This window comes from Thermobia domestica, chromosome 15 (genome assembly GCF_964235325.1).
Source record: "Thermobia domestica chromosome 15, izTheDome1.hap1.1, whole genome shotgun sequence".
Classification (NCBI taxonomy): Eukaryota; Metazoa; Arthropoda; class Insecta; order Zygentoma; family Lepismatidae; genus Thermobia; species Thermobia domestica.
Genome location: NC_137468.1, coordinates 66056678 through 66082107, shown reverse-complemented (window position 1 = coordinate 66082107; position 25430 = coordinate 66056678). Strand labels below are relative to the sequence as shown.

Sequence of the window (25430 nt, the reverse complement as noted above, 5' to 3'; positions counted from 1 at the left end):
TACTCTTGGTTTTTGAATATGGATTCAATGACCCAATAATGGGTTGGCTCTATCCCTATTCCTCTACTCTTGGTTTTTGAATATGGATTCAATGATCCAATAATAGGTTGGCTCTATCCCTATTCCTCTACTCTTGGTTTTTGAATATGGATTCAATGACCCAATAATGGGTTGGCTCTATCCCTATTCCTGTACTCTTGGTTTTTGAATATGGATTCAATGATCCAATAATAGGTTGGCTCTATCCCTATTCCTCTACTCTTGGTTTTTGAATATGGATTCAATGATCCAATAATAGGTTGGCTCTATCCCTATTCCTCTACTCTTGGTTTTTGAATATGGATTCAATGATCCAATAATAGGTTGGCTCTATCCCTATTCCTCTACTCTTGGTTTTTCAATATGGATCTAATGACCCAATAATAGGTTGGCTCTATCCCTATTCCTCTACTCTTGGTTTTTGAATATGGATTCAATGACCCAATAATGGGTTGGCTCTATCCCTATTCCTCTACTCTTGGTTTTTGAATATGGATTCAATGATCCAATAATAGGTTGGCTCTATCCCTATTCCTCTACTCTTGGTTTTTGAATATGGATTCAATGATCCAATAATAGGTTGGCTCTATCCCTATTCCTCTACTCTTGGTTTTTGAATATGGATTCAATGACCCAATAATAGGTTGGCTCTATCCCTATTCCTCTACTCTTGGTTTTTGAATATGGATTCAATGATCCAATAATAGGTTGGCTCTATCCCTATTCCTCTACTCTTGGTTTTTGAATATGGATTCAATGACCCAATAATGGGTTGGCTCTATCCCTATTCCTCTACTCTTGGTTTTTGAATATGGATTCAATGATCCAATAATAGGTTGGCTCTATCCCTATTCCTCTACTCTTGGTTTTTGAATATGGATCCAATGACCCAATAATGGGTTGGCTCTATCCCTATTCCTCTACTCTTAAGCCAAAAATAGTAAAAACTAGTAAAAGTATCAGTTTCAATCTCTTTGAAGAACCGTACGAAAAATAGATTTTAGGTCTGCTGAAACTGGACGTTATACTCTTAGTTCTAATACTTTCGCTTTTAGTATTCAATTTTCCTTAATAGTCAAATATATTTATTAAAACCAATGATACGAATTTATCAATGATTGTCTATGTATGGAACAAGCTACTAAGCATTAACTTGTAGTTCAACGTTGTGTAAATGGTGTGTTTATTTGCAATATGTATTTCTCCTCACAATTGGAAAGCTCATTACACCACCATCAAGCTATTCATTTAGTGTTATTTTCGTAAACACTTCAGAAGTGATTATGAATTACAAATACCTAAGTTATACAACAAAGATTAAGAAAATAAATTATTTAAGTAGAAAGCTGTGACCCTTTCTATGTACAATTGAAAGTGTTGTGGAAAATTGAACAACTTTTGTGCCAGAGTCGCTCTTTCGGCTAGAAAACGCATCTTACGTACAAACCACCATCTATGAGTTCTGGATTGCAAGAGTAATTCGTGGTTATATAAAAAGGCAGTATATGAAACATTGTTCAAAATAGCGGGGAGGGAATTCCACGGAATCGCGCACTTCGTGACAAGTTTTAGCTATTTCATGGTGTTAGGTATAGACATAAGGTTTTCAAAAAAACACCGCAAACAAGCTGAGCCTGACTTCTGTTGCCCTGTTTGCGTAAAAACAAAATGGCTGCTGGGGAACTATGTCTCTCTAGATTTATGTGCTATAACTTCTACAGATTTTTAATTGAGAACTTTTGTGAATGAGTGAATATTTAGGTGCATGGGCGGAGTTATGGGGGAACCTGGAGGGACCAGGCCCCCCAAAAAATCTAAGCTAAAACAATTCAAACCTTTTTTAGGGGCTTAATATCATGATTTAATCAACTGATCAACTTATACCTTTAACGTTAAAAAGTAATAAAATCTTCTTTATTTGCATTGCTTCCTAACCATTTTTCACGATTGAAAAATATAATTCGTTCATTATCATAAATGGATTAAACACATCTTTGAGGCTACCCAATGTATAAGGATTTTTTTTTTTTTTTTTTTGGTCGCTGCAGGGAAATGCAACATTACCGTTGGCAACACTGCATGTCAAACACAGAGACTGAGTATATCTCGCGCCGGCAACCCCGAGTTCAGTGGAAGCCGTCATCTTGTGAGTTTTAGACAGTGTGGTGTGTTATGTGTGTATAAACAATGAGCAAGAAACCTAAGCCTGACATTTGTTCATTTTTTAAACAAAGAGAACAAAAAACTATTGCAAATAATAGTATTTTAACTATGGATAACACTCCAGCAGTGCAAAGTGATGATTGTAAACAGACTCCTAACCGGCAAACGCTGCCATCTCGTAATGAAGGAAGAAAGACTGAACTTGCGCCTTCGCTTGGAATTTCAGGAAATGACCTAGGTAGGGATGCGTTCGAGTCGAGTCGAGTCGAGATTTAAGCCTGTCTCGACTCGTCTCGAGAAAATGTTGTCTCGACTCGTGTCTCGACTCGAAAATATGTTTCTGTCTCGACTCGTGTCTCGACTCGACAGTCTCTGTCTCGACTCGACTCGAATTCGAGTCGAGACGTCTCGAAATTCGAGTCGAGACAAAATATACGAGTTAAAATATACGCACACATCAGCCAGAATATTATGACTACCTACCTTATTGTCAGTGTGTCCAACTTTGGCACGGATAACAATGGCGACGCGTCTTGGCACGGACGCAATGATCCTTGAAAGGTCACTGGAGAGAGTTGATTGGTACACATAGGCAAGGGCGCCAATTTTTCTGTAAATGTGGGGGGGGGGGCATTCAGATGCAGAAGGCATATATATGAGGATTTTAAGACAAATTGTATTCAAATTATGCCAAATATTATACATTCATAAATACAATGCGGGGGCTTACATGAGCTTTGGGGGTGCCCGGGCCCCCTCGGCCCCAGGATCGGCGCCCTTGCACACAGGTAATCTAATTCCCGTAAATTACGGGAAGAGGGGCGATGCGCTCTGAAGTCATGTTCAATCACATCCCATTTGTGTTCGATTAGGTTCAGATCAGGCGAGTTGGGCGGCCAGCACATCACTTGGAACTTGTCCCTGTGTTCCTCAAACCAATCCATCACAATCCTGGCCTTGTGATATGGTGCATTATCTTTTCGAAAAATGCCACTACCGTTGGGAAACATGGTCGTCGTCTGCAAGCAGTGTGTGATACGCCTTGGCCGTCATGGTGCCTTGCTCGAGCTTCACTAGACACACAGATGCTCACGTGAATGTTTTCCGGAGCATAATTAAGCCACCGCCAGCTTGTCTCCGTCCCGCAGTGCAGGTGTCAAAGAACTGTTCTCTTGAAACACGACGAATTCGCACCCTCCCATCGTCATGATGAAGAAGGTATCGGGATTCATCAGACAATGCAACGCTCTGCCACTGTGCCAAGGTTTAATGACGATGGTCATGTGTTCATTTCAGTCGTAGTTGCCGATGTCGTGGTGTTAACATTCGTACATAGATGGGACATGGGCTTCGGAGGCCCATCGTTAGGGGTGTTCGGTGCACTGTGTGTTCAAACGCACTTGTACTTTGCCCAGTAATAAAGTATGGTGTTAGTTCTGCCACAGTTCGCTGCCTGTCTTGTTTTACCAGTCTGCCCAGCCTATGACGTCCGACATCTGTAATGAGGTGGATGCGCCCAACCCCTCGACGTTTGGACGTCGTTTTCCCTTGGTTTCGCGACTTGTTGAAGACACTCACCACAGCACTCCTCGAACATCCGACAAGTCCTGCAGTTTCCGAAATTCTCCTGCCGAGTATGCGGGTCATTACAACCTGCCCTCGGTCAAACTCAGATCGCGCGCCTTCCCCATTCTACACACGGCCAGCACTCTCACTGATACTACATGCACCGTACGCGTGACTGACTAGCAGGCATTCGTCGGCAGGTGACACAGATATCGCCTGGACGGAAATTATATTGATAGTAGGTTGGTAGTCATAATGTTCTAACTGATCAGTACATACTAAATAAATTTAAAACGTAGGAAATTTTCAACATTCTGATTAACTTGCAGGAAATTTCACAATGAAAAGAAGCAACTGACTTGGACAAGACAACGGTTAGTTGATGGGGCAATCTTTTTTTCTGGTCTTTGAGGTGTGAGCTTTGACCACGCCTTGTGAAATTTTGATGTTTGGTGCTCATCAGTCGCGCTTCCATTTTTTAAATAATTGTTCCAGTTCATGATAATTAACAATACATTGCGCAGTTCGAATACATGTTCACGTTTTCATTCAATCCAACTCAAGCCGCTTCAGATACTATCGAGTTGTATTTGTTTACGAAGAATTAATTGCGTATTAGAAATACACCCCAACAAAATATTCTGCGTGCTCATCTGCTCAGTATTCAAGGTTTTAATTACAACCTGAATTGTTAAAATGCGAACGTAAGTTGCATTAGATATCTAAGCAGTTCCTAGTCTATGGATAATTCAAGCAATGCTAATTAAGGTCTTTCTAGCAAGCACTTCTGCTGTTCATAAACCTTACGCATTGGAGTAGGGAAAAAAAAGAAAAGAAAAGAAAGAAAGAAAGAAAGAAGTAAAATTGGTAATTTTGCAACCGTGACTCACTCGGGCTCATGCTCTCTATCCTCAATGGAGCTCGCGTTCGCTAATCTCAATGAGGATCACAGTAGTCAAGTTTCTCACTAATTCGAGCTTGAGCTTGATATTTACTGTGAAATTCTCTTCAGCTCGATCTCGTAATACCACACGTCCTTTCTTGTTTTTACATTTGTCTCACCATTTTCGATTTATACGGGTGGCCGTGGACTTTTCAATTAAGTTTTTGTTTTCATTTTGACCCGCCGCCATTTTGCACAGGGTTGTCGTAGAGAGTCGAGACTTGCTCCATTTTCCTTCATTTTACAACAGATTTCAAACGATGTGCTACTTAACCCCCCTTGCCATTTGAAACTTTTTAGTTGGATCCCGTCTGGGGCCCTGCGGGGAACCCTGAGGCAAACTTTTTACCCCAAAAAAGTGTGGCCTTAAAAATGATGGGATACATGTTCACAGAGTTTTCCATTTACCCAATCATTTCCGAACAAATGACTCGGTTCAAACTATTCTAGCAGGTAATATCCTAGCTATGGCTTTTTAAATATCTAGAAATTGGTCATGTTTTTGGCCAATATCACGGGAACGGGAAGCCATAGAGATATGATATTGGTGATAATCAATCTCTCGGTTCAAACTATTCTAGCAGGTAATTTCCTAGCTATGGCTTTTTAAATATCTAGAAATTGGTCATGTTTTTGGCCAATATCACGGGAACGGTAAGCCATAGAGATATGATATTGATGGTAATCAATCCCTAATAGAATGCTAAACATTTTTGTCCTGATATTAATTGGTGGCCACTGGCCAACTGGCCATTGGCCAAACCACTGGCCAGTTGGACAGTGACTACCGGTTACTATTTAGTACCAAAATGTTTACCATCCTTTTAGATATTGATCAACACCAATATGATCTCTCTATGACTTACGGTTCCCGAGATATGGCTGCTTAAATTTCTGTAAATCGGTCATTTTTTGGCCACTATCTTGCGAACGGTTAGATTGACGCGAAAAATTTAATCATTTTGTCTAATAGTTTTTGATGCTCTATCTAATGCAGTGTACAAAATTGAAAAAATTGCAAATAGACAGACGGACAGACAGACACACAGACATAGAGAATTCAGTAACGAACTTTTTAAGTTCGTTGAATATGTTGTAATTCACGATATCCCGCCCGGTGACATGTATAACTTCGGGATTCGTCTAGTTATAACATATCCAATGCGAACACAATTGTCTAGTTCGGATCTCACAAGGGAACCTTCCAAAAAAGATAGCTGCAGTGAAAGGTGTGGCCTATGCCAATTGAAAGAGCTGTAACAGAGATGAGCATTCCCAAAAAATTAGCTGTCCATAGCAATAGGCTCAGGAAATATAAGGGGTGAAAGTTCGGGAAACAACAAGGATGGACAAGGGGGAAAAGTGCAAATTCCACCAAAAAAAGCGGGGGCACGGCAAAATACAATGCTGACAAGTGATGTATAGAAAGAGACTTGCCACAATAGGGAACAAATGAAGGCCACCAGTGGGGTTAACAGTGTTGCCAACTGCAATGAAAAGTACATGTTTTGCAAAGAGCACTATATGAAGTGAGTGCAATATTCAGTGTCAACCTGTCATGTAGAACATAAGATATGGCGTGTCTAATCAGTGGTACGATCTAACAAAAGAAAATAGAAAAAACAGAAGTACGAAAAATACGGAAAAAACGGAGTTGGCCATAATGCGCCACATTTGATCAGGGGCTGTACATATTAGAATGAACAAAACAAGAAGCACCGAATATGCAGGAAACCGACGTACCTAGAGTCGAAAAGAAAAACGAGTTCCAAAGTTGGCAAAACTGGCCATGGACATCCAGACAAGTCTAATATAGTTAGGCCACTCGCTTCAGAAAAAGAAAATTCCGGCAACAGGCATCACTCGGAATGCATCAATGTTAGAGTGATTGAGGCAATGTCAAGTCGGGGAACATGAAATGGTTGGGTTGAGCCAAAAACCGATAATAGAAGTAGTGAACATTATGTCATAGTTGGGTCGTATGTGGGAATATGCAGGGTGTCCCACCAAACTTTGTGACCTGAAAGATTTGCGAATCGTACAAAAATGTGACGGATCCAGTTGTCCAGGAATATACCAATGTCAGGGGGTGATAAAAGTCTGTGAGAAGCAAGTGCCCCCAGGATTCCCAACATAGGGCCCCAGGAGCCAACTTCAAATTTTCAAATGGAAACAGGAACCGAGTGTTACCTCTCTCGATTGATCATGGAATGTGCAACAACATATATAGGAAACATTTGCTATATGAAGCATGTTTTTCAAAATGGCCGCCACAAATATGTGCTGTCTTAACATGGCATCGAACAATGTGATCTCAAATTGCTGCGAAGCGAAAAGAGATGTTGCAAATCCAATTGCACAGGAATGTACTCATGTCGAGGGCCAAGAGAACTTTGTAAGAAGCAAGTCCCCCAGGGCCCCCATCATAAGGCTCAAGGGGGTCAACCGCAACATTTCAAATGGGAACAGGGGAGGATGATATTTCTCTGGATAGATACAACACCGTCTATAAAAAAACATTTGCTATATGAATATGAAACAGATGTCAGGCAAGGACAACTAGCGGTGTTTCCCATATGATCAGACGATGACTTATTTATGGCACGAGCCATAGTAGAAGGCGGCTTAGTTGAAGAAACTACACCCTCTCAGTAACCTAAATTGCACGAAAATTTCCAAAGCAGGTTCATTGACCTGACTACCGCATGTTGCCCACTTTGTCCAAGAGCGGGATGGTTTGTTTCTAACTTTTCTACCGAAAAGCATTTGTCTGGAATGGTGTTTCGGAGACAATAAAATAAAGAAAATATACTAGGCAGAGAGAGAGCAGGGAGGAGGGAGTGTACCAATTATTCTTTCCTCTAAACCAGCGTTTCTCAACCTTTTTCAACTTGCAGCACACTACGGGTGTAACATGGATTCTCGCGGCACACTTATAGATATTATTATTTGTAAATATAAAACACACTGGTATTTTTTTTTCTTTGATTACTGGTCTCCTTCGCACAGAGAAGAAAGCTCGATCACTGGGTTTTCCTCGTGGTAAATCACTATGCTTATTTTTCATTCTAATTTAAAAGGAGAAAACACCTGCAATGAAATGTTGGACTCAGGTTATTAAAAATACGCTTACTCTTTCGAAAACTGTATCCAACCTTTTCCTAAGAATGAAGATTAAATAACGAACGAACAAATAAATCTATTTTACTTTTAAAACACAAATGTAAATAATTTATCGAGAGGATTGAATGATATTTTAAATTTTCAAGTTACGAAATAGTCTGTAACGATAAAGAAGCAATAATGGTCATAACTAACTAACTAAAACTAACTAACTCTATGGCCTATGGAACCCGGAGGTTCAGTGCCGCGTTCACAAAAGCTCTCCACTGACTTTTATCCTTAGCTAATTGGATCCAGTTTCTACTTTGCATTCCTATCTCTGTGAGATCCATCTTAATATTATCCTCCCATCTGCGCCTAGGTCTTCCTAATGGTCGTTTTCCTATGGGTCTACCAGTCAAGACTTTGAAAGCGTTTCTACTTTCTTCCATTTTAGCTACATGACCTGCCCATCTAAGCCTCCTAGACTTGACGACCCTAACAATGTTGGGTAAACCGTATAAACTATGTAGTTCCTCGTTATGAAGTTTTCGCCATTCCCCATTCTCGTTCCTCTTGGGTCCGAATATTCTTCTCATGATCCTGTCCTCAAATACTTTCAGTCTATGTTCTTCCCTCAGAGTAAGCGACCATGTTTTGCAACCATACAGAACAACAGGCATGATTATCGTTTTATATATTTTAAGCTTCAAATTCCTCGACAGAATTCGCGACGACAAGAGATTTTGAACCGAATAGTAACACGAATTCCCTGCTTTTAGTCGACATTTAATTTCTTCGTGAATATGATTTTCATCTGTTAATATTGATCCTAAATATTTGAAAGTATCCACTTTATCAAAAGTATTATTTAATATTTTAACGCCTCCCATTATAATAATAATGGTCATAACAATAACAAATACTTTTTTCAACATTAGAAATGTACAGAAAAGTAACACGGCATGAAACTTAAAATTGTAGATTCATAGTAGAGGTTCATAGTAATGTGCAATACAAATATACATTTTCCCCTACGTTTTGCAATTTGATTGCTATAGAATTAATAATTTTGTTTTGATATCCTCGCGGTACACCAGTGGCCCATTCACGACACACCATAGTCGCGGTATTTTCACTGCTAGCTTCTCATTTTAGACATGTATATTTACAACAAAGGGGGGTAGCGTGCACCTTTGCACCCCCTTAAATCTGGCCCTGTCCAGAAGTTATGTAGCCCTATATCGTTCATGGAAATAAAAACACAATAGTTATAACTATGCTAAATTACTATAGACTGCCAATTGCTCATTCAGAGAATTTATGATGTTCACTTTATTGCAATGTTCTTATACAGACTAGATATAGGCTACGAATAATAATTTTATACAAACTAGATAATCAAATATTATTATTATACTTGAAGAGCAATCAAATATCACGACATTAATTATTAGTTTTAATTAACTGAATTGAGCTGAAAATTAGATCTTAATCTCGGAAGATTAACTATTAAATTTATACGTTCTGTAATAAATGCTGGAATTGGTTTCAAGGCTGTTCCTGAGTGAATAATTTCTTCATAACAATATTAAAAGTTTTAGAAAAATTTTCGAGACATTCGAGTCGAGTCGAGATTTTTATGAGCTGTCTCGACTCGACTCGTGTCTCGACTCGAAAATTCGAGTCGAGAAACACGTTTGTCTCGACTCGTCTCGAATTTTACAAAGTGTGTCTCGACTCGAATCTCGACTCGAATTCGAGTCGAGTCGAGTCGAGATTCGAGACATGTCTCGACTCGTGCGCATCCCTAGACCTAGGTGATCTTTGTAGCGGACCAGCTCGTCCAACCTTGCAGCATTTTCCTTTGACAGACTTTCCAGGTAGTAGAAAGCGCAACTTTTCTGTTTGTACTACAAAAAGCATGAATGGGTAGAATACAGCATTAAAAACGATGCAGTTTATTGCTTTGCCTGTAGGCAATTTCCCTCAAGCAACAGAGAAGAGTTATTTGTTGAAAAGGGTATGAAAAATTTGAAAAAGGCTGGTGAGAAATTAGATAAGCATGCCATTAGTATAGCACATTCTTTTTCTATGACAAAATGGGTTGAAAACAGAAAATTATGTCAGTCCGTGCAAACATTATTGTCCGACAACCACAAAGAACTAGTACTAGAAAACAGAGACTATATGAAAAAGTTAATAGATATATTGCTATATCTGTTAAAGCAGGGTTTATCTCTAAGGGGTCAAGATGAGTCTGATATGTCAGGCAACAAAGGAAATTTCTTGGAATTATGTGACATTTTTTCTAAGTACGATGAAAATTTCAAAGAAAAATACAATAGGTATTTTAACATGACTAGCCCTGATATCCAAAACGAGTTGTTGTGCATCATAAAAACAGAAGTTTTAAGAGTGATTGTAGACGAAATAAATAGCTCTGGATTTTTTGCACTAATGATACAAAGCAAAATCCCATAGAACTCAACAGCTTTGCATTTGCGTCAGGTATTTAGTAGGACAAGAGATCAAAGAAAGAGTAATAGCCATTGAAGATGTGTCACTTTCTAGGTCTGCTATTTCATTAGCTGATGTTATATTTAAAAAATTAGGAGATATTGGATTAAGTGCGTTGATGATTGGCCAGGCATATGATGGAGCGAGTGTAATGTCTGGAATAAACAATGGTTTACAAGCTATCGTCAGAAAACAAAACCCCTATCCAATCTGTGTCCACTGCTTGGCCCACAAAGTAAACCTAGCTCTAGTTGCAGCTTGCAAGAACAACGATTTAAGCTGCAATTTCTTTAACATTATGCAATGTCTGTACCAATACTTCAGCTATCCTGACACATACGCTGAGTTTCATATAGTTCAGAGAGAGCTAAACATTACCAGCCCGGGACCTCATGAAATTCACAAATTAAGCTATACTCGATGGCCTTGCAGGGCCAATTCAGTTTTATCTGTAAAAAGAAACTACTTCGCAGTTATCGCTGCACTCACAGCTACAGCTTCTGACATAAGGAATCCCAAAAACCCTGAAGCAAAGGGTCTGCTTTCGTCTGTAACCTCACTGGATTTTATCGTATGTTTGTCAGTGTTTTCTCAGTGCTTGCCATTAATCAATGTACTTAGCCAAGCTCTATAAAAAGCTGACTCATCAATTGCACCAAATTCAAATGTTGCTAGGGGTGTGATCGAAGAGCTAACTAACAATCGAAATGGGACAAGAAATGGCTAGACATAAATGCTTTTGATAACTAGTTTGACCTAAGGATTTTTCAGAACAAAGATGAGAGTGGTATAGCTACAGATAATAGCTCCAAGCCTAAACGACCTCGAGTGATATCGAAAACCCTAGATGATTTTGTAATTTGTAGTTCAGTAGGCCAGAGAGATAGAGATGATATGTATCCTGAAACCACTAATTTGCAGAAAAGGGATGAATTTGTCAAAAATAAGTACAAAAATGAATTTTATTATCCTTTGCTAGACATTTTAACAGAAGAGCTTAAAAGAAGGTTCAGCGGCGAAGCTTTGGAAATAGTTGATGCCAGCTAACGGTTTATACGAGTAGATGAAGCTGGAGCAGAACCATTCATCAAAATGTTTTCTATACCTGAAGTTGATAGAAATATACTAAAGGCAGAAATGGTAGTTTTAAGAAGAGTTATGAAAATTTCTGGTATAGATCTGCAAAGAAACCCGCTAAAAGAAATTGTTGCAAAATTAATGGAAGTTGTATTAACGACCGGCTCAGAGACATACACAAGTTTTGGCACCCTTTTAAAGATTGCTCTCGTTTTGCCATCAAATAGTGCCACCTGTGAGAGATCCTTTTCAGCAATGATGCGGATTCACAATGGTTGCGGTGCACTATGGGCCAAGAAAGGATGAACAACTTAATGGTACTATACTCAGAATCAGATGTTGTAAGAGAATTGGATATAGAGAGTTTGGTTGATATCTACAGCTCAAAAAAAAAGGAAAAAAGTAAGATAACCCTTATGTAAAAATAGGCCTAAACCCTCAAATTATTCATCATTTACTCAATAATTAAAAATGTCTTTTTTTCTCGAAGTTCTCAATGCAATAGTTAGACCTATCATTTTCAATGTCATGACTTAATGTTTTTGTTTATCGTTTAATACTTTTAACTAATAAAGAAGTTAGGTCTAAATCTTTAACTTAATGCTTTTAACTTAATCCTCGTTTAACACTTTAACTATTAAAGATTTAAAATTAATGCAATTCTTTATTTATTTTACCCTTTTCCACTACAGCTTTTACATATCATACCAACTACTAGCATGACAGTAAAGCCGTTGAAGTCATTAAATACCCTTTACCTAGACCCCTTGGATGCCCCCCCCAATATGCTATGGAAAACTCCGCCTATGTTTAGGTGACATATTGGAATTTCATTTTACTACAGTATATTGCCATATCGACACCATCTTTTGAATATGGCGTCCTTAAATCCCAAAATTTCGTATTTTCAATCCATTTTCTTTGTATTTGAAGGCAAATAACTTTTTATTACCATATGTAGGCAAAACTACCCTGCAATGAACAATGTTCGACAGTTCAAGAGCTTTCCAACGAGGTATGTGCCATTTTTGTACCTTTAAAATTAACAGAACTAACCTATTTTCTGTGATCTTATGTGTAGTACTTTATGACTAATAGGGCCAGAAAAATTTGTCTCAACCCTGCCTTTATATGTTCGTGGGTTTTTGCTTGAAGACATGTTGCGTGTAGGGTGAAAATATCTTTATTAGAAGCTATCTGATCATGTGGTATCAGGTGTCAAGTCGAAGAATATGGTAGTGGTCCGGGAGGGGATGGGGGCACAAAATGGCCACCGGTGGAATTCGTTTTTCTAGCTTTAAAGGTTTTTTTTTTTTTTTTTTTTTTGGCAATCTGGCATGATATTAGGTACAGAGATAGTATTTTCAAGAAGCATCGCAAACAAGCTGAGTGTGGTCTCTTTTGCCCTGTTTGCCTAAATTCAAAATGGCTGCCTCGCGAAAACTATCTTATGCTTCACATCCATTTTACCCGTGCGTTATAAAATAATAATTTTGCATATTTTTTTTTTTTTTTTGCTATATTAAAATTGACTGTTAAGGTAATAATGACTTCATCTAAGTGAGTAACTGCATATTGTTCACAATATCCATTAACATTCCATTTATTATTATTATACCAATAATTAACTATCTTTTCACATATTTTACGTTAGACACATGTTATTCATATATTACATTTATAGTTTTTCGGAGCTCTGCATTATACATTTAGAAGACTTGATGTTATGCGATCTGAAGAGTACACATAAATATTATTCAGGGCCAAATTTTAATGCAATAGTGAAACTGTTTGTGCAACCTCCTTCGCACTTGCACAATGGACCACAATTTCTTGCAGTTCAATGACATTTGCAATTACCCTTACAAGCAACGGAACAACTACAATGCAGTAGAAGTGAACACTCCTTGCTTGCGTCCGGTAGGTCAGTACAATGTGGGATCCACATTTCAGTTCGAGCATTCCATTCCTAGCCCCAGTTAGTTGGGTCAGGGATGTCAGGTACTTCCGAAAGAGATTGTCCACAAATAAAGGCAGCAGTAAGTAAAGCACGCTTTGCATGTTGGAATAATACATGCTGTGTCGGTCGAGTAGAATCGAGTGGTTTCAGGCTGTGTATGAACATAACTTTTCTTGCTTCATTTACAGACTCTGCACTGCAATTTCTGCTGTACAAGGACGCTCCAAACGTTGCATGTGACTAGATTCAAGTGTGAGGCTACTTGGTTTGTAGGTAATGGGAATGAAAATGTCAATAATCTCAGGTGAATTAAACCAAACATTCCATGCTGACTTCTTACCAATTCCAAGCATCGCCGACGTTAAATCACATTCTGTGTAGACGTGAAAGAAGGGTAGTGCCTGACATGGTTGAAATTAAAACTGTTCACAAATATAATGACTTGGAATCTCTTTGAATGCCTTTCCTGATCCAAAGTCGATCCAGAACTCTGTCAGATTCGTCTGGTTGAAATAGTAGATTCCTAGGACAATAACATCGGTGGCCACTGTCTGGATATAGGCTTTTCTATGCCCTTGCTCAGAAGCGTGATGTGAATGAAGCATAAGCCGTGTATCCGCTTCTTCATGACGATATGGAGTCAGCGAAGTTACGTCTGTTGATCTGTTGCTAAGCACCTGGTCTTCTTTTGTTGTAAGCAACAAATACTTTGCAGCATTAGTGTGTTTCACAAATCCTTCACTAAAGAACTGTAGAGCTTGGCCTTATTCTGGGAATCTTTCAAAAAGTTCTGCATTCAGTTCCCTTAGGAATTGGTATCTTTGGTGAGACTCTAACTCTCCGTCCTCCAGTTTCACTACGTTTTATGCGATTTTGAGACTTGAGACTTGGATTCAGATATCAATGCCACACTGTATCAAACCGAGTTGTATGTTCTGTTGTTTGTTTTTCCATAAATGACAGTAACTGTAATTTAGTGTAGCCTTCAAACACAGTAGCACGCTGGGGTTTGACCAGGTGAATTATTGCTGACATATCTAGCAAAATCACTGACGCCTGCTTGGCTGCTGAGGAACGCCCAGGAGCAGGTAGTTCTGGCAGACAGGTTAGAAGAGTAGATTTTTTTGCCTGATATCAGTTTCCAGTTACTGCATGAAGATGGTGGTTCTCGCTGGTACTCATGTTTAAAGAAGTCATCTATGTCAGCATCAGGTCGTGCTTACAGGGATAAAAGGAGTTTGGTAATAAGAGCTGAAGTTGTCTTTGCCGATGCCAATTTGTTGGAGCCCTTTTTGAGATTCGCAGGTGGACGGTTGTTAAAAGTGTACATCTTAGGCTTACGAATGGTGTTTGACAAGGGCTTAGTGGCATTTTCAATTCTGTTACGCAAGAAATCTAGAAACATTGCTTTCCCAATGTTTTCAGCTTCGTTTAAATTCTTGGCGATTTCAGGATCCATTATTTCCCCAGAGCGCACTGGTTTCACACTGGTTAAATACGCACTGGTTTGTTTGAAAATGTTTGTGCAGAAAGACTCATTTAGATTGCAATTGCAATCTACACTAGATTGCAATCTAGTCATTTCTGATCCTTGAAAAGAGAAAATACTACTTTAAAAACCCTTCTGTTTGTTACCTCACATATACGCACTTGAAATGTTATTTGTAAATGACCTCAGAATAAATAAAGATTTACTGTCCAAGAAATGTAATATTCTGTATTAGATGATCTTTAGGTGCTTCATTGCATTCGGTATTGTACTTATGTACATACTAGGTATTCCACTCGGATAAATTTCGTTGATTTCCTTGAAGATTCATTATTCTTATCGAAAACAGTTATAAAAATAAGAATCGAATAAATGAAGGGATACAGTGGAACTAAAGCATAAGGTAAAGTTTCCGTGCGGCAGCCATTTTGAATTTAGGCAAACAGGGCAAAAGAGAACACACTCAGCTTGTTTGCGATGCTTCTTGAAAATACTATCTCTATACCTAACATTATGCCAGATTGAAAAAAAAAAAAAACTTGCACTTTAAAGCTTTAAAATTCCGCCGGCGGTCATTTTGTTCCCCCTACCCCTCCCATTCTTCGACTTGACACCTGATACCACATGATTAGATAGCTTCTAATGAAGATATTTTCTCCCTACACGCAAAATGTCTTGAAGCAAAATCCCACGAGCTTATAAAGGCAGGGTTCAGACAAATTTTTCTGGCTCTATTAAAGTCATAAAGTACTACACTTAAGATCACAAAAAATAGGCTAGTTCTCTTAATTTTAAAGGTACAAAAATTGCTCATACCTCGTTGGAAAGCGCTTGAACTGTCTAACATTGTTCGTTGCAGGGTAGTTTTGCCTACATATGGTAATAAAAAGTTATTTGCCTTTAAATACAAAGAAAATGGATTGAAAATACGAAATTTTGGGATTTAAGGACGCCATATTCAAAAGATGGTGTCGATATGGCAATATAAATGTTACTGTAGTAAAATGAAATTCCAATATGTTACCTAAATATCCACTGAATCACGAAGTTCTCAATTAAAAATTTGTAGACGTTATAGCACTTTAAATCTAGAAAGACGTAGTCCCCCGGCGGCCATTTTGTTTTTACGCAAACAGGCCAACAGAGGTCAGCCTCAGCTTGTTTGCGTTTTTTTTTTTTTTTTTTTTTTTGAAACCCTTATGTCTATAACTAACACCATGCTAAATTGCGAAAAGTTGTCACCAAGTGCGCGATTTTACTCGATATAAGGATATTCCCTCTCCGCTAAAGAATTACAAACCTCTTCGATGAAAATCATGTAAATTTGCGATTTGAGGATTAAATAATAAGTTTCGTAAGGCAAGAGAAATAATTAGGTGTCTTCAAAAAATGTACAACACCATAGTATGCTTTTGGAAATGATTTACGATAGAAATGTTCTTTTCTTCTTCTTTTTTTTTTATAATTTATAGTTTTCACCAACCCTACCCTACTTTTACATTTACCAGAAATTATCACTGGCTGACGAAGATGTGCCAACAAAAAGATTTTCAATATAAACTTATTTAGTGATATTCACCGGCGGCTGTTGGGAAAAATGAAGTCGATATAAACAAATTTTCATGACTTGAGAATGAAAGAACAACACTTATGTATTAATTTTTGTATACAAGAATTTATTTATTTGGTAATTCTTCCCTTTTTTGATGCTATAAAATTAATCGTTTACTGGTGTAATTTTTATTAAAGAGTCGTCACTGTGATTCTGGAAGAAGCAAAAAAAAAAAAAAAAAAAAAAAACTGCCACTTAGTTATTGTTTCAAATTTATGTTTACAAAGACAACATCAATATTTCTGTAATTGTAGGTTTATGGCAATGATGAAGAAACTGTAATTGGGACTATTGTTAAAAAATGGCAAGGATTTCTTAAGGAGTTTTTCACAGACGCAGACAATTTTGTTTTGGAGTTTCCTATAGATCTTGATTCGAAGTTGAAGGCAGCGATATTGGCAGCATGTTTGTTAATCGTAAGCAAACATTTTCATTCATTATGATAATAGGCTAGATGTTCTTTATTTATAAAGCATTACATTCAGGATGTCTCTAAAGAACTACCGATCGTACTGCTTGTAAAAAATGCCCCCACACGCTTATTATTTTCTCCATCCCCTAATTTTCTCATCAGCGTCGAATGTAGTGGTACGAGATTCATCCGACCATATAATTCTGACGGTGATTCTAGTTTATTTTTTTTTATCTAGGACATTTTGGAAGACGTAGGCGAAAATAACCGATTCCTGTTAGATTAAGATTAGTAGTGTACTATGATACTGGCTACCAGCAAACCAGTAAGCTGTAATTGGGTTATATTGTTAAAAAATGGCAAGGATTTCTTAAGGAGTTTTTCACAGATGCAGACAATTTTGTTTTGGAGTTTCCTTTAGATCTTGATTTGAGGTTGAAGGCAGCGATATTGGAAGTATGCTTGTTAATCGTAAGCAAACGTTACGGTATGGTACGTTATGGTTGGTATGAGGTATTGTGATGTTGTATCTCTCCTGTTTGCCTGCATATGTCGTCTCCTGTCCCTCTCATCCATCCTCTCATCCTCGTTTTCAAGGAGAAAGCTCCTGTAACTTTTTTCTATTGTCTCATTCATTCCATGGAGTAGCAGAAACTACTAACCTTGGAAACCTTTTGCCACCTCATTCTTGAAAATGCTCGTATTTATCATTCAGACACCGATAATCGTCTGTGTCTGAATTAAGATTAGTAGTGTACTATGATACTGGCTACCAGCAAACCACTTCAAACGAATTTGTTTCCCTTACCAAAAGCATGTACACTAGATACGCTGGTAATATTGACACAAATATACAATACTGATTAATGTCAGTGGTTGTTTGTTATATTCACGTGTTACAAGCTGTTATACATCAGTCACTTTCGTATTATACGTTCGTGTGCTTTTAATCCTCCATATTATTTGGTTAACTATGACTGCTACTATAGAAACCTTGATGGAATATTTAACTATTTAGGCATACTCCATCCACACTGTGAGGGCGGGATACAACGTCATTTTCATTTAGTTACTTGCCACAAAAAGGAATTTATTTGCTTTATTGATTCAGAAAAAACAAGATCGTTCTATAACGAGAAAATTTGAGATTGATTTCGCTGATATCTTGAAGAATTGTTATCCAAAGGGATTAGGCAACCCATAGCTGTGTTTATTGGATAACCGTAACAGACCACTGCAATGTATAATCTTGACTGTGGTGTGTCTGTGATGATGTTTTGAAACTAATATTTAAACATGTTTGTGTAAGTAAACGGAAGACACGCCTGAACTTCGTGCTTTGTTAAGTTACAAAATAATGCTGTATCTGTAGATAATTTTCCAATATTTCAGCTTAAGAGATTGATTCGTTTGCATAACGTACATTGTATCTCAGAGATGTTCTTCAAAGAAAAGTAATATACCTTCCTTGAAATCTGAAATGTAACCATAAATATTTTTTCCGTTACTTTATGGTCTTTTATGTTCTTTCTCAGGTTTGTATTTGATTTCCTTATCGTTATGCTCACGAACTATGTAATTAAATGTGCTCGTTATGAACGTACTGATGATAAAAGAACTTGCATTATGAAAATGCAGTACACTCTGAGTCGATGGAACACGTCTCGGTCAGGTGTTCCTCGATTATAGTATAGTTTATAATCTACCTTAAACTTTTAACTCACTTTCATGCAGTGGCGTATTTAAAGGGTTACTATCGGGTTCAAGCTCCCCCCGAAATAAATTTATTTGCAAAACTTGTTAAAAATTTGTCGGCACCCAAAAGGAAAAATATAAGTGCTTATTTATGTGTTGTGCATAGCCTCCCCCTGAAACAAAATCCTAAATACGACACTGTTTATATGTGTTACATTAGCCTCGGTGCTGAAAATAAATATTAAACTAAAAATAATCAAGTGATCTATAGGATTAATCTATGTATATTTTCATTTATTTTTTGTTTATATGATGCAGGACGTCATGTACTTTGAAGCTCGTAATGATAGCAGACAAAGACGCCACTATAAGCAATATTACAGGAATCGCTATAGGAGATCTACGAGAATGTGAGATACATTGGATAAGTTGAAAGGTAAGCAATTAAAAAAACTTTATAGAGAAAAAATCAAGTGATACAATGATTTTGTATAATTAATACTTCTTGTTATAAAGGGTAAACCGTATATGTAGAAAATAATGTGGTTCATTGATACACTCAGAAAAGAACGGGGAAAGTCAGATAACAGCATGTCATTTGGATAACTTGTGTTACGTATTTGGACTGGATATTTGAACATGTTTCGTTGAACGTTAGTATTTGAAATGAACAATGGAGTATCGATATTGTTCGTTGGAATAGGACTTAGTGAATCTTTCAGGAGCAAGGCCATATAAGACGTAAGCCAACTGATTTACGTGGAATACTAACCATATGAACTCCTGACCTCATCGATATTATTTCGAACGTGTACAATGGATATACTGAAACAACTGACAGTGTTGTTTGTATTTGTAAACAAAAATGAACGAGCAAAGATGCAGAAAAGTAGTTCACCTCGTTGTGTAATCATAACAACAAGCCTAACGTTCTTTGTTCACTACTCTATACTCAGCAGCCATGCAAGAAAAAGTATGTTGATTTTTACACTCCAGGGATTTCGAGTTGTGAGTATGAATATAAAAACGGATAGGAATATGAAAATTTATGATGGATTTATTCAACATGATCCACCTTCAATTCAATGCATTTTTTGGCTTCAGCTCTTAAGTTTCTCTAATCCCTCGAAGCAAAATTTGGTTTGGTGTTAAACTATGCATTTGCTGCTGCAATGGCTTCCGAAATATTGCTGAGTGTTTGTCCTGTTAGGTACTTTTTTTTAATTTGGAAATATGTAGTAGTCAAATGGAGATAGGTTAGATGAATAGGGTGGATGATTCAAACATTCAAATCATAATGTAACCAATTTGTCCATTTAACATTGCTCTTGTGAGGGGACACGTTGTCATAAAGGTAGATAATTTTTCGGGACAACTTTCCATTGCGTTTCTTCTTCAGCTCTTAGTAAAGCATATCTAATAATGATACATAGTAAGTTCTCGTTATGGCGTTACTTGTTGTAGGTAATGTATAAAAAAATATTCCATCATGATTCCAAAAAGTACTAGCAAAGACCTTTGAATTATACTTTTGCACCCGCAATTTTTTTTGGCCTCGTTGAACCATCGAAATGTCATTTTTTTTTTTTTTGTTTTTTATTTGTCTCTGGATCATAGAAATAGATCCACGTTTCATTTTCCAACAACGTCCAACAACGTTAGTAACATCCTGCTGAAACGGCTCAAAATTTCTCTGGAAGCAAGCACTATTACATGTTTCAGGTCTGTATGCAAACATTTGGGCACCCACTTGGTGGATAGATTTTTATGTCATCATGACCACAAATAATACTACTAAGGTATTCATCTGAGATGCTTAGATTCTTCGCTATCTTTTTAGGAGGAAAGCATTGGTCTCGAAAAATCGGTTCTCGCGCTTTCTCAATTGTTTCGGGCACAATCACTATGGAGGATCTCCCAGGCAGCGGTTCATCTTGAGTGCCAAAATGCCCTGCTCTAAATTTGATAACTCAGTTCTTAATACAACAGCGATTCGTGGACTCTCATTGTTTGTGGTATATCATCATGTATTTATCGTACGTGAAAGTCTGATATTTCTTGAGAATGATTTTTGGGTATATTGGATTAGTACGAATCTGAATCCTTTCTCAGGTGGAGTTGTGTGGTTCGGATTCCATGTTAAGCTGTACGTCTGCATCTTATATAGACTTAGTGCTGAATGGAGGTGTTGGTCTCGAAATCAACAAGCCAATTAGCCTGGCTCATACTTCGAACTGAAATTTAACACTTCAAAAATATTTATTGACATATACTTAAAAATATTGATTTTACATGATGGCACGCTTTAAGGATATATTTCCCAAAGGAAATCTATAGATGATTATCACTATACTCATCTATAGTGCATATGACAGTTTTCCAAACTCAGGAATACCTCTCTAAACTTGGTTCAAGCAGGCACGAGATCAATAATTGAGAGCGAACAGATGTGTGCGTGAACCCTATTAGTCCGACTGTGAGCTAGCTTGAGCTACAACATGATTAGGGAGCGCAAGCTCTTTGAGAATGAGAAACTTGAGCATCTAGTCAGGCCGTACTCATTAATTTTAATAAACACGAACCTAATCATAGATTCCGATCCTGATTTCGATTGCAAACGAGTTTGAGCAATCATGAGCCTCATTGTAACTAGTAATCGCGATCCTCATTAAGACTAGATCTAAATAAGCATCTACCTCATTCTTCTGGTCACCAACATGGGTAATCTTTGTTATAGACTAGCCTTACACTTTTGGTTGATCCTGAGTTTCGGCATCGAACTGAAAAATACTTGTAACATTGTTAGTACTTGAAAATACTCCTTTCCTGATGAACTAACTCGGCTCAATAAGCGAGTGGAAGCCTACCATCACGAGCAGTGACGGTTCGGGAAGGTTAGAAAACAAACCTATCTTCACCTTGTAGGGCATAGCCTCAAGTTATATAATCCTACGGTATAACCACATCCAAGGGTTATAAAACCCAAACTAGATACCTCAGAATGATCCGAGGGGTTGAATCCTGGCCCTATCCACCTAGGTCATGTTTAAAATCAAAAGTGACTTATCGTACAGTCGCCCAATCTGCACTTCCTGGGCCAATGGCACGTCATACTCGTCCATTTGGGAGATATCCCGAAGGCTTCTCTCCCTCAGTACGGACGACAACGTATCAGGTCCTGGCTACCTCATTATACGGAAGAAGTACGCGGTACATTACCCATACAAATGAGTGATATAGACCATCTGCACCGGACAGAATTTTCTTGAGGGTAGTGAATTTTACATGAAGTTCTTTTCATGTTTAACATTTTAATTATTCGCAACATTTTAAATGATACGTATATTATTTTTTCAGAATGAAATTTCCATAAATTTGTAACCCTACAATATACAATTTTTATATGAAGGGTAATGAGACATTGTTTAAACATATCCATAAGCAATGCAATCATTTTAATACATTGTACTCTCAATTAATAATAAATATATTGTATTCCTTCTTTTTTAGTTCCTGCTTTGTCTTCCTACTGATTTAGAAAATCAAGGTAAAGAGTATATCTAACAGTAGATCACATTATATAACTTTCAATTTACTTTATATGTATATATACATTTTTAATAAACACAATTATAAACACTAAAATTTTATTTTACTTTATTCCATTTGTTAGAGATGTAAGTTATTAAGCATTTTGAACTTTACTTTCCTGAAATGTACCTTTTAGGATCAAGGAGATAATAAGAAATATAAATAGATGATGAGAAGGAAATGAATCATGACAAAATGTAGCATAAACAATCTTAGTGGGATTTGAACCCTAATAAAAAGGTTTTGCTACTAATATCCTATTTTTACCATGCTTGTTGGTATAGTGTGATGTATGTACACAGTCCGAATATATACCTTTACAATCTGACACAATTACTCGTCTTGCATTTTACAAATGAACGCAGAAAACCTGTCAAAGGGGTAAACATATCTAAGGAGAAAAATAATTCGTAATTATACGTAGCTGGGATGTTCTAACATCGCGAATAGAATTAATTTGTGATTTACACCAGCTAGACGTCCACTACAATACTTGAGAATAATTCATTCCCAAAGAACCTTCATCAATTTATCCCTCTCATATATCGTGATCACTATCTTACAATAAACAGTCTCACTAGAACTTCTACACGTCCAAACATCCCTGAAAATCATCTTTTTATAAATTTAAGATGAGAAACAGTCAGGATTCCTAGACTAATACCTAGAATCAGTGATATGTGTTTTTCTTCATGTGCACCAGTTACATAGGGCTGCTACGGTAATAGTAATTATCAGCCCATAAATACTGGTCACGACAATTTTGTGGGGAAACAAGCTGCCAGTGTGTTACTTTTGTATCACAAATTTATCTAAAATGGGTCACAAGACTATGTTCACTCGATGAATCCAACATATTTTCCATTTATTTATTCAAGCATTCATTTATTTATATAGTCAGTCAACCAAAGATTTATACTCTTTAAAATGAATAATTTTGGTCTTAACTTGTTTATCTTGTTTCATTTTTTCATCCATACTAGTAGCCCTACCTTTTTAGATTTTCGACACCTGCTTTGATATACCTCAGTCAAAAGAAAACTGTGCAATACTAGTTATGGAAGGGCATGCTACATTAAAATATGATGCATGAATTGCCCTTCAGAAAAGAATAACAATAGTAGAACACCACTTTCTCATTGTATAAATCCTTCTTTACTCAAACTGTTGTTGAACTTAACATGTATATGGATCTGTCTCTGTGTCTACATATTCTTAATGTTCGGAAATGCTTGTTTAAATTTATTTTTCCATATCGTAAATACTACGCGTATGTCTTCTAAATCTATTTTATTTTCTTAACATTTACGTAGGTACATTGTGCGGTATTGATTATTTCCTTTTAAAAAGGTAAAATATTAATATTATAATTATTCTTTGGTGTTGATTATTATTTAAAAGTTCGACATAGAAATTGCTAATGTCATAGATATTTTACAGTACAATATTGATGACCAATCCTGGGAGGACAAGGGACTCAGGACCCGAAAGTTAGCTTGGTCCCCTGGACCTGGAGATCTTTGCTTAGATGTTTCATTGATCTGACAGTGAAACACAAATACACGAACGTTCCGCTTCCAGTGGCGGATCTAGAAGGTAAAAACTGGAGGGGAAGCCAGAATCCAGACTATGAGTTTATTATATATATGATGAGTTTACTCTACACTTTTAAAAATATAAAAATAGCTTAAATTACTTTTGTCAGTCAGGAAGTTGGGGGCCTAGGCCTCCGGCCCCGAACTAGATCCGCCACTGCCCCCTCCCAGTTATACAACAATCGACATCACTTACTTCAAGATTAATCCATTTGATAATCTGTACATTTCTCTGAGAACTGTGGTGGAAATAATATGTTCTAAATCGCTTTAAACTATAGTGCTGCGTTGGGTCAGATCACAGCCTACAACCATCAGCAGGGAAAAGAACTTGAAGTTTTAAATTTGAAATTGTAATGTAATTAGTAGGTTTTTTGGAAGTATGGATTGAAAACTGAAATCGGAGATGATTTATATCAGTAGTTCGGAATGGAATACCTACAAATTAAGAACATTGTAACTTTGTAAGCACTTGCTTTATTCACTGTTCTGTAATAGTTAAAAGCATAATACTTTTAACTATTATACTCAGTATCATCGATGACCTATTAAATATAATTATTCTCAACTTACTTTGTTTTAAGCACATTGCAGAATTGTTTAGTAAAATGGGTCAATGGTATTTGTTTATATATTGTTGTTGCAGTTGGTATTGCCTTTTAAAGCAATTTAATACATTTTTATAACAAATTTTCAAATTCAATTCTTCGACCTTATCCTATTCAAGTCTTAATTAAATCGATATTCTATCTAGACTTCCACACACACTATTGTATTTTTAATACTAAAAGATATTCGCTTATTTTATTCCCAGTTTTTGTTTCTTTGGTCTTGGACTTCTAAACTAAAAGTTTGTAACATCAAAAATATTAGTGCTGGTGGGTTGGGGTGATTCTTCTCCCTTCCAGGCTTAGTAATTTGTTTTCTACTTTCTGGGCACAAAGATGTACATGTAATGTGTCTCGCCACTGGTGCGTTCCTACACTAAAAAGATAGTCTTAAAATATCTCAATTGCAACAGTTCATTGGTCCCAGCAAGAATACCAATTTCGTATGTTATTTCAACGGCAAGTGTCCTATGTTGAGATTAACACAAGTCAGCTATTACTGGTATGATATCAGATCATGGGTGCCCTAAGAGAAACCCCGTGCTCTCGAAAATGTATACGTAATATATGGCAAACTACGTATATTGAATACCAGACGTAATGTATCAACCATGGAGATGGCCCCTCTAGAAATTTTTTTCGCGCGCTACTCTTTCGTAGCCACATTAAGTTAAACTATGGTGTTATTTTTGAGGTATTAAAGAATTAGATGAATGAACGAACGAACGTGGAAACAGGAACATGGCCTTCGTATTATTTCAAAATTTAGCTACCATGATGAACTTATACCTTGAAATACTTATTTTGATACCGGTAACCATATTATTCTTGAATAAACCAGCCGGAGCTTTTAATTGCTAAGAACAATGACTTAGCAAATGGATATTATGAGTAATTGAGGATGTGGGCAAATGAGGGTAAGACCATCAATATTATTTAAGGATAGTAGTGTGAGGAGAGAGCAAAAGTGAGGACATCATTATTTGAGGTAATATTATTTGAGAAGGATTGAGGGTGAGAGCACCGATATTACTTGAGGATGAGTGAGGGTGACAGCA

General features: G+C 37.1%; 2 protein-coding genes across 4 annotated transcripts in view; one reads left to right on the top strand and one right to left on the bottom strand.

The window, feature by feature from the left end:
- Nucleotides 1-22223, top strand: part of LOC145671054 (phospholipid scramblase 1-like) — an 83036-nt gene extending 60813 nt beyond the window's left edge. The window contains exons 6-8 of one of the 2 annotated variants that reach the window (XM_081739740.1): nt 16726-16887; nt 18897-19014; nt 22089-22223. In XM_081739740.1, coding sequence (XP_081595866.1) covers nt 16726-16887; nt 18897-18992 — 258 coding nt within the window. In that variant the 3' untranslated portion in view covers nt 18993-19014; nt 22089-22223. The remainder of the gene's footprint in view (nt 1-16725; nt 16888-18896; nt 19015-22088) is intronic. The other variant, XM_081739742.1, reaches the window with a different exon arrangement.
- LOC145671053 (5-hydroxytryptamine receptor-like) overlaps nt 1-25430 on the bottom strand; it is a 1055419-nt gene that overhangs the window by 74830 nt on the left and 955159 nt on the right. The gene's annotated exons all lie outside the window — the stretch shown is intronic.